Genomic DNA, 18,468 nt, shown 5'->3' with positions numbered 1-18,468 from the left:
CAACCTTAATATCTTCTTCATCCATCACCGTGCTGCAAATTGGCCCAGTGGTTAAGATTCTTTGTCTTCTTGATATTGAGCTTCAAGTCATATTGAAGACTACAGTCCTTGACCTTCTGCAACAAGTGTTTCAGGTCCATCTCAGTTTCAGCAAGCAAGAGTGTGTCATCTGTCCTGATGCCACATTCCCCCTCATCCCAGGAACCCAAATGTTCTACATATAGGTTGAAAAGGTATGGAGACAGGACATTCCTGATGCAGTCCCTTCCTGATTTTGAACTATGCAGTGTTTCCCTGCTCTGTTCTGAGGATTGTTTCCTGCCACAAGTATATGTTTTGCGTAAGCACAGTCAAGTGTTTTGGAATTCTCCTTCTCCTCAAGATTAACTACAAATTGTTGTAATCCACACAGTCAAATGTCTTTGCATAGTAAATGAAACACAGATAAATATCCCTCTGGTACTCTGCTTTCTGCCATCTGACATTGGCAATAATGTCTGTAGTGTAATGGTCTCTTCTAAGTCCAGCTTGTATTTCAGATAGTTCTCTATCAATGTACTGTTCCAGTCGTTTCTGGGTACTCTTGAGCAGGATTTTGGTTGCATGTGATAGGAGTTAATATTGTACAATAATTTCCACATTCTGTTTGGGTCACCTTTTTTTTTTTTTTTTTTTTGGAATGGGAATAAATATGGATCTCTTCCAGTCAGTTGGCCAGGTAGTTGTCCTCCAGATTTCTTGGTACAACCTGATGAGCATGTCCAGGGCAGCATCTGTTTATTGAAATATGTCAACTGATATTCCATCAATTCCTGGTGCTTTATTTTTTACCACAAGCTTCAGAACAGCCTAAACTTCCTGCTTCATCACCATTGCCTCTTGATTATAGGTTTTTTCTTGACATTCTTCTGTGTCAGCAAATTCTTTTTGGTACAGAGACTGTATACTTCTTCCATATTCTTTTAATACTTCCTGTATCACTAAATATTCTATCCATAGCATCCTTAACACGTTGCCACACACTTTTAAAATTGATAACCATGCTTAGAAACACATTTGCCATCATTTGCGGCAATGTGGTAAATATTGCGACTTGAGACTTGAATTGTTCTTTAGTTCCTTCAGCTTAAGGAATGCCAAGCAAGTTCAGCCCTTTTGATTTTCAGATTCCACTTCATTGCACATTTCATCATAATACTTTGCTTTGTCTTTCTATGCTGCCTTTTGAAATCTTCTATTCAGCTCTATAACCTCTTGATTTCTTCCCTTTACTTTGGCTTCTTGGCATCATTCATTTTGGTCTTCTTCCTCTTCTGTCTTTGTAATGATCTTTTATATTCTTCATGGATGATATTCTTGATATCCTCCCACAGCTCATCTGGTCTTCACTCAATAGTGTTCAGGGCCTCAAACCTGCTCCTTAGTTGATTTTTAAATTAAGGTGGAAGAGACTCAATGTTAAATTTTGGTTTCTGTGAATTTGATTTGACCTTCTTTAGCTTTAAGTTGAACTTGCATATGAGTAGTTGATGGTTTGTGCTGCACTCAGTACCTGGCCTAGTTTTCACTGCTAATGTTGAACTTCTCCAACAATTCCTTCCACAGATGTAATCAATTTTATTCCTGTGCATACTACTACACAGTGGTAATAACAAAAAACAGCGTGGTACTGGTACAATGACAGGCACATAGACCAGAGAAATAAAAGAAAAAAAACTAAAAAACAGACCCAGCTATCTATGGTCAACTCATACTCAGCAAGGAAATCAAATGGGGAAATGACAACCTCTTCAACAAATGGTGTTGGAAAAACTGGACTGCTCTGTATTTTATTCTTAATTCATCTCTTCTTTAGCATTTTCTAAGTGGCTCTCCAATAATTTGTGCTGCTTGTCTCCTCTCTAATCTCTACTAATCTAATCTACTAATCCAGTCTATAGGCCAGTATGTTTTGACAGTTCATAGATCAGCGGTGGACCACAGACAGCTCTTGAATATACTCATCTAGTTTACTCTGGAAACTCTATGAACTTGAAGAAATGATGAAAGTTATACAAGTGTTCAGGTCTTTCATTTATGGGGTTGCTATGAGTCATCTACAACTTGACAGCACTTAACAACAACAGCAAATATATATGTATAAGTATATATGTATACATATGTGTGTATGTGTATACATGTTTATAAGCATGTATGTGTATATACATGTGTACGTGTACTTGTGTGTGTGTGTGTGTGTGTGTGTGTGTATTTACTTTCACTTCTACCATCTATCTCTCTCCTATAGGAACCTGGATGTTAACTGCTACAAGCTCCAGTCCAAGAAGCCGTAATTTAAAGCTGAGATTCAAGGATGTGAAATGTATCCGGGATGATTATGATTATTCATATCATCTTACATATGGATCTTCCCTCTCTGCAACCATGGAAACTCGGAAAATGCGTGATCGTTCAGAAAATGAAGAGAATAATGAAGAAGATGATTACCAGGATTACCTAGTTTCTAAGTTAGGAATTAGGTCATTTAAAAATGTATCTTTGAATCCTGGAGAAGATGAGCTTAATCTTACTGCCCTAGCTCTGGAAAATAGCTCTGAATTTACTCCTCCAAATACAGATAGAGCTATAAGTTCAAATTCTTCTACCCCAAGTAACATTAGTTGGCTTGTAGACAATGACATCTTAGCAGCTCAAAAATCCCTTCCTCAACCAACAGCCACAACCACTGGTTCCCTCCTGGGGCACCTTGCTGGCTTAGACAAGGATGCCACTCTCAACTCTTCTACAGCAGAGCATCCCAATTTTTACTCTAAGGACACTCTAGAGGATCCTCTCCAGTCAGCTATTACAAGGGTAAGTGTACATCCTCTTGTTGGAGTAGGACCCAGAAGTCAGAAACATGCTAAACATAAGGGAGTGAACCCAGGAAGAGACCAAGCAGTAAAGCCCATGATTTCCCAAAAAGAAACACCAGCACATAAAACTGGGAGGCATTTAAGACAACACAATATCTCTCCTTCCAGAATAGAGCGCATGGAGGAATTTCCTAGAAATCCAGTACTTTTAAAACAGAAGAATCCATCTAAGATTTTGGATGGAGACTGGCATTTAGTTTCTGAGAATGTTAGCTACAAAATCATCCAAGAAACTGATGAAGATACACCTTCTAATAGGCTGCTCAATAGCTCTCAGGGTGATTCAAGGACTTTGGGAAATAGCAAGCCCTTTGCAAATAAGCCTGGAAAGCAGAATGGTCACCTAAACTTTTCTGCAGTTAGACATAATTCCTTACAAGTAAGACAGAATGGAGAAAATAATGGATTAAAGAAAACGTTTTACATCCGGACACGGAAAAAGAAAAGGGGACAGAAATATGCACACCGTGTTCCTATGTCTCCCAGAGGCTTTAACCCACCAAGAAGAGAGGCCAACATCACACTTTCAGGCAGCAGTGTTGATGATTCCTTGTTACCCTATACGCCCAGTGAAATGACTCTTCATGCATACCTCAACCTGACACTGCAATCTAAGACCCTTACCCCAGTAGGTTTACTTATCCGTGCCCTTCTTCAGTACCACCGAAACAATGGCACACGTCTCACAGACTACCTTTTGAATCTTCATCAAGTAGAATCCACAGAAAAATCCTCTCAAATTAAAGATTTTGATCCAATTACATATCTCAACCAGACACAGAGATCTATGAACCCTAGCCTGTTAGCTTTACTTCTTGGCCTTAATCAGAACCACCTAAATAATGACTCTCAGGAGAGAGGCTACCCTCTGGATCTTTATGAAGTAGATTCCAAAGGGGAATACTCTCAAATTCAAGATCCTGATTCAATGTACTTTTCTCTAGACCCCCATAACAGCACCTTAGCTACAGAGCTTGACCTCAACTATGACCTAAGTTATGAGTTACCCCTCAATGACAGTGATCAAGTGTTTTCTTCCATGGAACCTGAAGTTTGGCATGCAACTGATTTTCCAGACGTTAGTCAACAATCTGAATCACCAGACCTCGGCCAGCCCAGCCCAGAAGACTTCTCTTCAGAACTCAGACAGACAGTCCTCTCTCCTGACTTTGGACAGATGACCATTTCACCGGACTTTAGTCATATAAATCTCCCCTCAGATGTTAACCAGACAATCCTTTCTCCAGAAGTCAGCCAAGCAACTCTCTCCCCAGACCTCAATAAGGTCACCTCCTTGCCGGAGGACTTCTCTTCAGAACCCAATCAGACAGTCATTTTATCTGACTTCAGCCAGGCAACCATTTCTCCAGAATTTAGCCAGCTAAACCATCCTTCAGAACTCAGTCAAACGACCTCTTCTCCAGACCTTGAAGAGATGACCTCTCCTTCTGAATCTAGTCAGTTACTGCCTCTTCCAGAATTTGGTCAAACATTGTCTTCTCCAGACCCTGATCAAATGCCATCTCCTCCATTCAATGACACTTCAATACTAGACCAATTTTACTCATCAGTTGTAGCTGGCCTTTCAAGAGAGGATGCAGATTACAATGACTTTTTTTCAAGACAGGTGGCTTCCATCAGTGAAGAAGACGAGTCCGTTGAAATTGATTTTGTGCGTTACGATGATCCCTACCAAACTGATACTAGAACAAACATCAACTTATCTAGAAATCCTGACAGCATTGCAGCGTGGTACCTCCGCAGTAACAATGGAAACAGGAAGAAATATTATATTGCTGCTGAAGAAATATCCTGGGATTATTCAAAATTTGCACCAAGGTTTGGCTAACTTTCTTCTATTTTTATTTTTCTGCTACTGCTAAAAATTAATTACAACAGTCCATTGAGATAATTCTACTTTGATTATGTTAGGTGTGGTATTTGCTTCTTCCACTACCACCTGGCCTAAACTATTTCATTTGTTAATTCCAAGAATAACTTCTCTACTTAATACATAAATAATATGAAAATAATAATTGTGAAAAACCTTTGACATTTCTATAGTAAAATGGGCTTCTCTCTGCTCTTCTCTTACTATATATGTTCATAATCCCCCTATGTTAACAGAGATTCCAACCCAACAATTGCTAGAAAGATCATTGGCATTTATTTCAAATCCAAATATATATGTAAAGATCTTTAGTTAAAAAAAAAAAAGATCTTTAGTATATACTGATTGTGTGTGTGTGTGTGTGTGTGTGTGTGTGTGCGCGCGTGCGCGCGCGCGCACGCGCATGTGTGTTTGTTTTAGTGATCAGTGTTAACCACATAGCATCTTAGTGAAATTTCATTCTAATTCCATGAGATTCCATTGGCAGAAGCACCAGGAGCAAACAAAGGTTAAATTAAAAATGAAGTGCGACCAGGGTGTTTCTTTCAGGCAAGGATGGTGCAGCTTCATTTCACATACTTAGACATGTTGTCAGGAAGGACCAGTCCTTGGAAAAAGACATAATGCTGAGAGAAGGTAGAGAAAGAGAAAGGGAAGAAGACCTTGAACAAGACAGATTGACACAAGTACAACACTAGGCTTGAGCATTTCAGAGTGGGCGAGGGTGGCGCAGGGTAGGGTGAGATTTAGAGCTGTTGTTCATCAAATTGCTATGGTTGTAGCTGACTCGATGACATTTAATAATGACAAAACCTCAGCTGAAACAGCCTTTACATAGTGATTTGTTTTTACTTAAACTAGGGCTTTAACCTGGATTATAGAATTAATCATTCAAAAATTCTTTAACGAGTACTTATTTTCTCCCAGCCATTGTGCTAAATGAAGATACAATATATAAATACATATGGACTTACTTTCATGAAATGTATGGTTTACTGGAATTGGTAGATATGAATCAAGTGAGTAAGTGTGAAATAGATCCTTTACAAATGCCAGGAAGAAAGGTATATACTTAGTGACACGGAAATTGGGAAACTTGGCCATGGGAAGTGGGAATTGAGCCAAGACCTGAAGATGAATAGCAGTGTTCTAGGCAGAGATGGTGCATTGCAAGTAGACAGAAGAGTGAGATTAAGGGCCAGTGGTAGGAGGAAGCCTTGAGGCTAAGTAGATAATAACATCTATATATTGTTTATTCATTTATGCATTCAACAACAACAAAAAAAAATGTTTAAGTACTCACATGTACAATCAACACTCTTGGTACCAGCAGCCAGGAAATTAAAAGATGAATTGCATTGGGAAAGTCTCCTGTCAGAGACCTCTTCAAGGTACTGAGGAGCACCAATATCAGTCTGGAGACTAAGGTGCGCCTGATACAGACCATGGTCTTTGCTATTACTTGCTATGCTTCAGAGAGCTAGAAAATGGCTAGGGATCATAGAAGGAGAGTCAATGCCTTTGAGCTTTGGAGCTGGAGAAGAGTATTGAATATACCATGGACAGCTAGGAGAACAAACAAGTTTGTCCTGGAAAGCATGAAGCGAGGCTATTCCTTGGAGGCAAGGATTCTGAATCTTCATCTGACATACTTTGGACGTGTTACAAGGAGGGACCAATCCTTCGAGAGGGAAATCATGCTTGGGAGAGTGGAGGGACAGTGCAGGAGAGGAAGACCCTCAATGAGATGGATTGATTCAGTCACTGGGGTAATGGGGTAGGCATATCAGACACAATAAGATTGGCAAGGGATAGAGTAGGGTTTAGGGCTGTTGTACATAGTGTTGCTATAAGTCACAGGCGACTTGACGGCATATAACAATGACAACAACTATTCACATGTTCCAGACAATGTGCTAGCACTGGAAATAAAACCATGGGCAAAACATGCATGATCTCTGCCCTCATGAGGCTTGTATTGTAGTAGCAGAGGTAGACATTAACTTCAAAAATTTTTCATAAATATATGAACAAATTATAAATTACAAATCAATTATGTATGTTACAGGGATGTTTTCTATAAATATATCTATATGTATGTAGGGGGGGTGTGCACACACACACACACACACATTAAGGGTACTCTGGTGGCCTAGTGTTAAGGACACATGGTTCAAATAAACTAGCTACTCCATGGGAGAAAAATTAGTGATCTCATCCATGCAATTTACAGACTCTGAAAACTTGCTGGAGTGTCAGCTGAGTTGGTTCTGACTCAATGACATGTAGCAGATGTATGTGTGCATATGTATTTATGTCTGTGTGTATGTAAAGGTACATGCATTTGTGTCATACTATAGAATTATAAAGAGATACAGGGAAATTTGATCTGCTATAAAGGATCATGGGGGATTAACCTAAGAAATTATATTTGATCAGGGAACTGAAGAACAGTCTCTGGATCATATTTTTACTCATTCATATTTTTTTCCACTAAGAATTATTAGAGACCTATTCTAGATTAGGCAATCTACTTCTCAGAAACAGATTATTTCCTAAATTTGAAGTCTTTCATTTCACCTTTTAAACAATACAAATACCATCCTTTCAGTGGTGACATGGATGATGAATACGCTGATGATGCTCCTAAGAACACTGTATATAAGAAAGTCGTTTTTCGAAAATATCTTGATAGCAGTTTTACCAAGAGGGATTCTCGTGGGGAATATGAAGAACATCTTGGGATTCTTGGTCCTGTTATCAGAGCTGAAGTAGATGATGTTATCCAGGTAAGTCGACACTGAGTATTAGAAGAATCTTCAAACCACAAGTAAGTTGTCAAGGTGAAGGTGGAAAAGGCATAGCTGATTTGATGTTAATGTTTTGTTGTGCTTTAGGAGAAAGTTTATGTAACAAATTCATTTTCCAAGCAACAGTTCATACACAAACTGTTACAGTCCTTGCAGTATGTCAGTTCTCCTTTTTTCCCTTCCTGGGTTTGCTATTTCCATTTGCCTGATCTTCCTAATTCTTCATGTCTTCTCTCCTCTTTGGTTTGGGTAAATATCGCCTTGTTGGTTTCTTACAATTGACTCTTCTGAGAAGCACATCCTTACTGCATCATAATTGTTTATTTCATAGACTGGTCTACACATTGATATTAATTGGCATGGTCTCAGGAATGTCTTCAAGTCAAGACAGAAGGTTGTCTTGGGATGATTGTCTTGGTGAGAGAGGGTTCCTTCAGTCTCTTATCCATCTGTTTGATCTTTTAAAATGTTTTCAACTTTGAAGTTTATTCTATGTTTTTAAACCTTTTTAAGCAGGATCTTAGTCTTCAAAAGTAATGAACATCTTGTAGAATGAGTACAATGATTCAAGGGGGTAGAAACAGAAGGATGAGGACGTGCAGGGAGAAGGGAGAATTAATCATGGAGTTGTACAATTTGATGGGTGGGGGGTGAGGGAAATTGGAAGATTCTGGTGTGAAAAACAATGTATTTTAATTTTGTGACTACACCAGTATAATTTTTAAAAAGGAGGGGGGGAGTAAGGAACATTCAGTTCTTTTCAAAGACTCTTTGCCAAACATGTTGGCAATCCTCATAACAAAAATAATAACCTTACAATTTTTTTAAAAAAAGCCTTAAAACTATATAATCTGGAGAAAATGACATGGTAGTTCCTATCTAAACCTAATAGAGGTAATGTGTCTACTCAAGAGTGATTCAATTGTGCCTCAAAATACTGCTTGGTGGCAGGAGTGTGCTAGTAGAGAGTAGTGCTTTCTTGCAAAATAATGAAGTTAAAGAAGAGTAGATAATTAGGGATGTGAAGAGGTCTCCATGGTTTCAAATTAAAATAGCAAGCCTCCCAAAGTAAGTATATCTAACCCTGGTCATTTTCTCAAATATCCTGTATCCTCTTGTGCAGGCAGCTTTTTATGGCCATCAGAGTTTATAGTCCCTATCTTATCTCATGAAAAAGATAGGAAAGGGCAACTGTATCTAAAGTAAATTGTTCTCGATCCAAAACCATAATCTATTACATGAAACTCTGCTGGCCTCTTGGCAAGAAGCTTCTCTGCAAAGTGCCCCTCAGGAGAAAGATGGGCATTCTCCTCCCTTGTCATTAACTGCCTCTGCAATCCCACTGGAGGATCAGCTATGAATCAGTGATGACTCACTGGTACACAACTACAACTATACCTATTTAAGCATTTGTAAGAATTTCCTGCACTTACACAAGGGAGCTCTAGTGGCCTTGTCTTACAGGTGGTCTTTTTTCTAAGCCAAAGGTTGTGCCTTTCTGGCAGTTCAAATGCACGAGAAGTCTGAGGTAGAAAGATGGGCAATACCCTCCCATGTGATTTATAGTTTTGGAAGTCCATATGGCGAGGTCAGCTATGAGTGGGTTCCAACTCAATGGCAAGGAGTTATTTGTTTTAATTAAGGGCTCTGTTGGTGTTCTGCTGCTCATCAAAGGATTAGCATTTCTAGCAATCTACTCTCAAAAGTCACTTGCATTGAAAACTTTGTGTTATTCTACTCTGAATGACATGTGCTGCTATGAGTTAGAATTGACTTGACAGCGACTGTTTGGTGGCTTGGTTGAGCTGGAACACTTTTTTTTTTTTTTCATTTTAGTTTTTCGTCAAGCTTAAATACATAAGTAGAACATTCCTTTCTCTAGGTTCATTTTAAAAATTTGGCATCCAGACCATATTCTCTTCATGTTCATGGACTTTCCTATGAAAAATCTTCAGAGGGAAAGACTTACGATGATGATTCACCGGACTGGTTTAAGGAAGATAATGCTGTTCAACCAAACGGCACCTATACGTATGTATGGCATGCTACTGCTCGATCAGGGCCAGAGAACTCTGGCTCTGCCTGTCGTGTGTGGACCTACTATTCGGCAGTGAACCCGGTAGGTGCATCCTCAAAGGTTTCTATCTATAAGACTCCCTGCTCTTATAACCTGAGCCCACTCAATGGCAAAGTCAGAGAGGTTTCTTGTTAAGTGTCTCCGCTTTTGCTCCTCTTAATAAACACATTCAGGACTGAAGTCAGTTTTCCACAGCTACCATAACCAGGGGCAAAGTGCACAACCCCTCAAAGAGCTGAGAAAGAGGACTATTTCAGCAGAGAGGAGTAACAACCTCTTGAATAGTTACCCCCGTTAACAATAAGTGCTTTTTCTCAGAGGAAGATACTTATTTGCACTTCCCTTCAAAGACAATTAGATTTCTTCTGTACTTTCTTTATATTTTTAATTAAATATTTTTTCATTCATGTTGTTATGTGCTCTCGAGTTGCTTGCAACTCATAGCAACCCTATGTACAAGAGCACTAAACCCTGATTTATCCTGTGTCAACCTCACTGTCTCCGACTGACCTATTCCCACTCCCCAATCATTGAATCGATCCATCTTATCGAGGGTCTTCCTCTCCTGCGCCATCCCTCTACCCTCTCAGACATGACGTCCCTCTCCAAGGACTGGTCCCTCCTTGCAACATGCCCAAAGTAGGTCAGATGAAGCTTCAGAATATCCTTGCCTCCAACGAGCAGCTCGACTTCACCCTCTCCAGGACAAACCTGTTTGTTCTCCTGGTGGTCCATGGTACAGTCAACACTCTCCTCCAGCACTACAGCTCACAGACATCAATTCTCTTTCTATCCTTCCTAGTCACTGTCTAGCTCTCTGATGCATAGACATTGTGTTTCACACATTTCTTAGTTCACATTGCATTTCATATGATCATTCCCATATGTTGTGTCTTCTAAAATTAATCACCTTTGATCTATGCCCACCATCTTTTCTCAGATCCCCCTGGATTTTTCCTAATTCCTTCTTTCTTTATGAAAAAATTACAAATCAAGACTCCCTTATTTCAAGCATAATGGAGGAAACAGCAGATTTTTATTTAAATTCCTGCCCTGCCTTTACTGAGTTATCCTAAAATAGTGCTTTTTAACTCTTTCTACATTAGTTACTCGACAGTACATAACAACAAGAACAACAACATTAGTTACCTAAATTTAAAATACAGAAACAATACATAGCACATAATAACTACTTGGTAAATTATTTATTTGGAGAGTGAACTTGTATTTATCATATAGAATTGTTGACAGGATTAAATGATACTAGAAGGAAATAATTTTAACATTCTAGTAAATGCTCATCGTTTATAGAGTCACTGTGAGTTGCCTAAGACTTGACGGCACTTAACAACAACAACAGTAAATGCTCAAGGGAGCTCTGGTTGCTCAACCGTAAGGAGTTGTGCTGGCAACTCAAAGACTGTTCGAATCCACCAGCTGCACTGAGGGAGAAAGATGGGCAATCAAGTCCTTGTCAGTTTCCTGCCAATGAAAACTCGCTGAAGGGTCACCTATGAGTCTGTTCTGACTTGATAGTACATAACAATAATAACAACAAAGTAGATGCTCAAGACATAGAAGCCATTCTGTTTTGTCACTATCATCATCATCACTACCATGTCGGGATAGATCACTGGTGGGAGGAAAAGAATATGAATACAACAAAATTAAATTCCAAATACCCACAACTATTAAAGTATTTCTTATACTCGTAAAACTCAAAGCCTCTCATTCCACAAGAGTTATGGTCAGAAGAACAAAGAAAACCCTGAGAAAGGAGGAATGCATGTCGTTTTCTCTTGCTGTGTTCCAGGAGAAGGACATCCACTCAGGCCTGATTGGTCCCCTGTTGATCTGCAAAAAAGGGACACTACACAAAGTGAGCAACATGCCTGTGGACATGAGGGAATTTGTCTTACTTTTTATGATCTTTGATGAAAAGAAGAGCTGGTACTATGAAAAGCCCAAAAGGTCTCGGACACTCGGAGCCTCAGAAGTCAAAATTTCTCATGAATTTCCTGGTATTTTTTTTCCTCTGATTTTATTCTCATCTCTGAATGAAAGCTGACTGGGTTACAGTGGTCCCTGCCTCATAAGCAGACCCAGCATGAGACACTTATTGAGGAGCCAGGGGCTACATGTAAAATGTAAAAAGCTCCTTACACATTTCAGAGAGCTGTAATCTGGCAGGTGATACCTGTAGAATATTTAAAAGATAGTTAATTAAGTGTGATGCGAAACAGCTGAGGGAGAAAGCCAGCATGCTTGGATTGCTGTTTTGTTGTGTCTGTTAAGTAAGGATTGAGCCCAGGTGTGCAGAGCAGAACCGCCCTACAGCGTTTTCAAGGCCATGACCTTTCAGAAGCAGATCTGTTTTCCAAGGTGACTTTTTTGTGGGTTTCGTCTATCAGCCATTCTTCTTCTTGTTGAATGTGTAATCATTGGCACCTTCAGGGACTCCAAATGCTTAAATTAGCAACATATTAAGAAGGAGTTAGCACTGCTCTGTATGATTAAAGGTTAATAAACTGACCTCTTAATCTCTAAAAGAGCAGGTGCTATGCTTTGCTGTTTGTAAAGAAAAATGACTGCATGTATCTCTTATGAAATAACTAACAGTTCTAAGTCTCGCAGCTGCTGTTTCTCATCACAAGCATCTGGAAACAAAATGAAAGGGGATACTAGGAAACCAGGAGACAGGAGAAGAGTGGCAAGAGAATGTTTGGGTGCTCACCCTGGGGAAAGTATACCTACCCTGAGATTCATTTAAGAATTTAGCCTGCAAATTAGCAACTGAATTAGAAGACATTTTAGAGAAAAGCAGACTTTTTTTTTCCATATTTTATTAATTTTCATAAACATTTACAGAGATTTCGGGTTTCCACTCATTCATTGTTGCACTATTCTCTCTACCCTCCTCCCAGTTTGTTCTTGTCCAAGTGCCACAGTGCTTGTCAAAGCCAGTTCTGATTAATCTTCTTTGTCAGTGTGTCCTTTGCCATTCCCTATCACTCCTCCCTGAGAGAGACTTCACCCTGAGTCATAAGGAAAAGGGGATGGCGTATTCTCTTAGCTACTTCCTGCTGAAAAGGGACGCTGTGGGTTTCAGGGTGAAGATCTTCTCTCACTACTCTAAAGGGCCCCTTTGGCAGTAGGAAACACATAGACTATTATGGAGATTGATTTTGGAATTTAGATGCACTCTTATTGATTGTGCTTGGCTGTACATGTTCATATCCTTGAAGATGTATCATGGGGGTGTTGCAACCTAGAAGACACAAATTTGACTAACAAGTTATAAGTACATGAGTCCAAAATTTTTGGAAAGTAAAAGAAAAGATTCTTTCATTGTTTTACAAACCCTCCCCCAGGTCCCCTCCACCATGTAGCCCTCGCTCTAGTCTCCTGTGATGACAGAAATACCTAGTTCTATATCTCGAAAAGCAGACTTTAGGTTTGGAGGAAAGGAATGAGAATGACTCAAGGATTAGAGTGACTCAAGGATAGCATTAGAAAGACTCACAGCAGGGGAAGCACTAACAAGATTTTAGGTTGTTTCCAGAGTTTGATAAACAGACGGGTTTGCTCTGAGATTATTAACTCAGATGGCCTGTGTTTCTGGTGTTGGGTCAGGCCTCAGTGTAGTTGGGAAGGGGGTTGCCATTGCATGGGGAGGAAGAATTTTATTTTTATATAGCATCCACTTAAGTGCCACCTGCACCTCCACCAGCCACCAAGGGTCTTATTAATTGTCACACATCACCTCTCCTACAAAGCACCTTCCTAAAAATGCTACCTGATCCTACACCATCCTCACAAACTCAGCTGCTCTTAAGTCTATTGTTGCAGTCACTATGTCATTTCATCTTGTGAGGGTCTGTTCTCCCACCTCCTCTCACACAGTCTACCTTTTGTTATTCTTATTTTCCTTCACTTAATTTTTCTATTAGTGTGTGTTATGACTGCATGTTGTTGTTGTTGTTAAGTGCTGTCAAGTGGCAGGCGACTCATAACGACCCTATATGAAGGAGAGTCCTCAACGCTTATGACTGCATGTTGCTGTTGTTGTTATGTGCCGTCAAGTCACTTGCGACTCATAGTGACCTATCTATGTACAACAGCCCTAAACTCCGCTCTGTCCTGTGCCAATCGCACTGTCTCTGACACTCCCATCCCAATAATCCCAGTCACTGAATCAATCCACCTCATAGAGGGCCTTCCCCTCCTGCGTTGTCCCACCACCCTCCCAAGCATGATGTCCCTCTCTAAGGACCGGTCTCTCCTCACAACATGTCCAAAGTATGTTAGACGGAGCCTCAGAATCCTTGCCTCCAAGGAGCCACCAGGTTTAACCCTTTCCAGGACAAATCTGTTTGTTTTCCTAGCAGTCCGTGGTATTCTCAATACTCTTCTCCAGCACCACAGCTCAAAGACATCAATTCTCCTTCTATCCTATTTGGTCATTGTCCAACTGTATAACAAGTGATTGCAAAGACCATGGCCTGTATCAAATGCACCTTAGTCTCCAGAGAGACACCATTGCTGTTGTTAGCAGGTGATGTCGAATCAAGTACCTCTCATAGTGACTCTGTGAACAACAGATCTGAACTCTGTCCTGTGCTGTGCCATCCTTATGGTCTGTCCCAGGACCCCACTCACTAGTGATGATATTGCAGTGAGCTGCCATCAAGCTGTCCTCAGGCTCATGGTGACCTTATACACAATAGCACCTAAGTGATTGTCCTAAAGTAGATTACCAGGCCTTTCTTTCTACTCACCAAATATAGAATAGCAAGAAAGCATTAATTATATTGAACAATTTATAATATAATCATCAAGACATTTTTGCAGTAGACTCCAAACAGTACTTTTTCTCTCTCCTCTCCTATCGATGCCTCAGAACAGTACCCTTGTTCTCAGGCATATGCCTCAGAAAAGTTCTCAGCCTAGGAGAAAAGACCAGGCTGAAAAATTGAAGAAGCTCTGGTCTCTTAGTAGCCCCATGTGCATCCACTTATTCCAACTTTCTTAAACAAAGAGTAAAATGCATTCAGTTTTCATTTCCGTTTTAAATTTTTGGTTGTTAAGGTTAGGGGCTGTCAAGGCAACTCCAGCTCATAGCCACCCAGTGAATGGCAGACAGAAACCTTGCCCAAACTTGCACCATTGTCACAATCTCTGTGGTGTTCCAAACCATTGTTGCAGTCACTGTGCCAATCCATAAGAAACTCAATGAGAGTCGATACATGAGACTCAATGAGAGTCTTCTCTTTTTCTGGCTTTCCATTTTTCCCAGCATGATGCCTTTCTCCAGGAACTGGCCCCTCCAGACAACATTTCCAAAATATGTGAGATGAACTTTCACTCTCCTTAATTCTAACAAGTACCCTGGCTTCACTTCTTCTAACACAAATTTGTTCGTTAAGGATAATATCAATACAACAATTCACAGGCACCTTTTCTTTGTCAGTCTTCCCTTTTAATTGTCCAACTTTGACATGCATGTGAAGCAATTTAAAAATCTCATGGCTTGAATCAGGCGTGCCTAAGTCTTTAAAATTACACCCTTGCTCTTTCACACTTAAAAGAGGGCTTTGACAGCAGCTTTGCCCAGTGCAACATATCTTTCCATCTCTTGACTGCTGCTTTCATGATTACGCATCAAAATGAAATTAAATCATTGACAAATTTAATTTTTTTTCCATCTCTAATGATACGGTTTAGTAGTCAAGCATTTTTCCCCCTTAATGTTAGGGTGTAATCCATACTGAGGGCTGTATTGTTATGTGCTGTCAAGTTGACTATAACTCACAGCGACACTAATGAACAACAGATCTCAACCTTGCTCATCCTCAGGATCTCAGACTATCTCTAAATTTAGGAGAATTTAGAAAGGATTGCATGCTGTTTAGTTTCTTTCCTCTAACCTCTAGCGTTTGCTTACCCATACATCTTTATCTTTGGTAGCAAGGGGAACTTTATATTATAGATATGGAGAGTAAATAGACCAGAGTAGAAACTTGAAATCTGGAAAACAGTGTTACTCTACCTGGAAACAGAGCTCTCCTACACTTTTCTTGTAGACTAATGTGTGGTTCTGGCTAGATGATAAAAAGCTGGAGGTTCATTTTCAAAATCTTGCTGATATTATGGCATGTGGAGACAGTTTCGATGGTTCACTGGACCTGGGCATCTGGAATAGTGAGGAAAATGGGTGGTAAGCAGGATGTTGAATATTTCCTTGCTAGTTTCCCTCTCGGCATATGCAGCGTTTTAACTGATTGCAACTCTCTGTCCTTTCAGCCATTAATGGACTGATCTACGGCTTGCCAGGCCTGATTATGTATGAGCAAGAGTGGGTGAGGCTGCATCTCCTGAACATGGGCAGCTCCCAAGACATTCACGTGGTTCATTTTCATGGCCAGACTTTGCTGGATAATGGCACCAAAGAGCACCAGTTAGGAGTCTGGCCCCTTCTGCCTGGTAAGACCCTACACAATGGAAAAAGGATCCTGCTAAGAAATAGTGAGAGAAGCAATCTTAGCATCCTATCTCTCCCTCTCATTCTCTCCTTATGTATGTACATCATCAGGAACCAGAACCTAGAGTTCTGCCATAGATCTCGGGCACAGCCATATCACAAACTGTAAGGAGAATTAAAAATTTTTAAATCAGCTATTTATGAATTTTTGGCTGAACCACCCAGGCTGAGTATTTAGTCAATCTAGTTGTAAGAGATGCTACCTTGGGCCACATTGCAAAATACATCTAACAACTAAATTTTGTCAGGGAGAATAATTAGATCCTGACTAGGGTTTGGGGATTCTTAGATTATCCTGACTCTATCACCTTGATATCTTTGGTTAAGGGACACTCCTTGAGAATCATAATCTTGTACTATTTAGAGATGAAAAAGTAATTAAAAATGAAACAAAAAAATAGGGCGTTTAAAATTTTTCATGTGAAAATTATTGATAAGGGTCAAGCTAAATGGCAATTTATCAAAAAGGATTTTTTATGCCAGTGAGGTGTGTGTGTGTGTGTGTGTGTGTGTGTGTGCGTGCGTTATGGGTAGAGGTAGGAATGCTAGAAGTCATTGATTCTCAAATTTTAGTGAGCATAACAACAACAAAAGCCCCTAGGAAACTAGTTAAAATGCTGGTGCTAATACAGAGATCTTGCTTACAAAGACTCAAGATACAATAGGTCTTGAACAGGGCACCAAGGAGCCTTCATTTTGACCAAACCTACTGTCTATAAAAGCTTTCCAAGAACCAAGTGAATGCCAGTCCCTGGGCAAAACTTTGAGTAGGGAAGTCGGAGTGAGACTCTTAAATGAAGGAACAGAAGGTCTCATGAACTTTGGTTGATTGAGAGCAGGGAAGACAGAGAGGTTTTATTGTTGTTTTTAAGATCCATGTGGGTTTGTTGGGAGGGTCATTCTTATTTTATTTTATACTACTATATTTCTTTTTTTTTCCAATACTGGCGTATTTACAAAGTTCATACACATTGTTTTTCACATTGTTTTTATCTTTCCCATTTCCTTTATACCCACCCCCATCAATTTGTGCAACCCTATGATTAACCACCCCCCGCCCCACCCCATCCTCACACCTCTGCTCTTACCCTCCCATTGGATCCTCATACTCATTCTACAATAATGGTCTTATACAATATTTGTCCTTATAGTTCACTCAGCATAATGTTCTTCACTCCCTCCCAAATTAGGTAGTGATTTACATGCTGCATAGTTTCCATACACCATTGCTGGGACTGTAAAATGGTACAACCACTCTCGAAGGCAGTTTGACGTTTCCTCAGAAAGCTGAACAAAGAAATTCTATATGACCCAATTATTCTACTGCTTGAAATATACTCTGAGAGAATGAGAACTGAGGCACAAATGGAGACTTGTATCCCAGTGTTTATAGCAGTGTTTTTGACCATCACCAGAACATGGAAACAGCCCAAATGTCCAACCAAAACAGAATGGATTGAGAAACTATGATACATTCACACAATGTTGCTGTTTTTGCTAACATGCCAGTGACTCACTAATAAATACATTGTTTTTAAGTGCTGACAAGTCAACTACAACTCATAGCAACCTTATAAATAATATTCAAATAATTATAGAAAGGACCATTCTGTTATATTAAGGAACAGAAGGGATTAAGTAAACCACATGCCCCTGGAAACTTTATGAATTTGGAGTCCATCGAGTCATAGACAACTCATAGCAACCCTATGAAGAAAGCCTTAAGCACTTGTGTAACTTCCCCTGTTTCTCCACGTTTAGAAATTCTGGAAGCAAGCCATTTCAGAAGTGGATGTCACTCTTGCTTCCAAGCTTATTTTAATCAGGGAGCTCCACCAAACACTGTCCACCATGAGTAACCATTATCGCATTTGACACATCAGTGTCACAATGTTTAGCATCACAGCAAACATGACTTACCTCTGTACAACAAATGGACAGACCAGTGTTATACCACGTAGAAGAATGTTTGACAATAAACAATTAAAACCAGACCTAAGGTCTGCAAATTAGAATCCAGCTCCTGCAGACTCCAAATTGGATTCCAGCCTCATACTGCTGACCAACCTGTATGCAGAACAGATTATCCAAGAGGCTGGGCTCTATGAGGAGAAATGTGGCATCAGGATTGGTGGAAGATCTATTAGCAATCTGTGTTATACAGATGACACAACCCTGCTTGCTGAAACTGAGGAGGACCAGAAATGCTTGCTGCAGAGGGTCAAGGACTTCAG

General features: G+C 39.9%; 1 protein-coding gene across 1 annotated transcript in view; it reads left to right on the top strand.

The window, feature by feature from the left end:
* The window catches only part of F5 (coagulation factor V (proaccelerin, labile factor)), a 126,180-nt gene that overhangs the window by 62,149 nt on the left and 45,563 nt on the right, over positions 1-18,468 (top strand). Inside the window, exons 13-17 of the mRNA XM_006887454.1 lie at positions 2,288-4,754; positions 7,418-7,595; positions 9,499-9,735; positions 11,507-11,714; positions 15,997-16,176. Of these exons, the coding sequence (XP_006887516.1) occupies positions 2,288-4,754; positions 7,418-7,595; positions 9,499-9,735; positions 11,507-11,714; positions 15,997-16,176 (3,270 nt within the window). The remainder of the gene's footprint in view (positions 1-2,287; positions 4,755-7,417; positions 7,596-9,498; positions 9,736-11,506; positions 11,715-15,996; positions 16,177-18,468) is intronic.

This window comes from Elephantulus edwardii, unplaced genomic scaffold, assembly GCF_000299155.1.
Source record: "Elephantulus edwardii isolate Elephantulus edwardi_28Jun2011 unplaced genomic scaffold, EleEdw1.0 scaffold00057, whole genome shotgun sequence".
Classification (NCBI taxonomy): domain Eukaryota; kingdom Metazoa; phylum Chordata; class Mammalia; order Macroscelidea; family Macroscelididae; genus Elephantulus; species Elephantulus edwardii.
The sequence above is the reverse complement of the archived record's forward strand: the minus strand, read 5'-3'. Positions and strand labels throughout refer to the sequence as shown.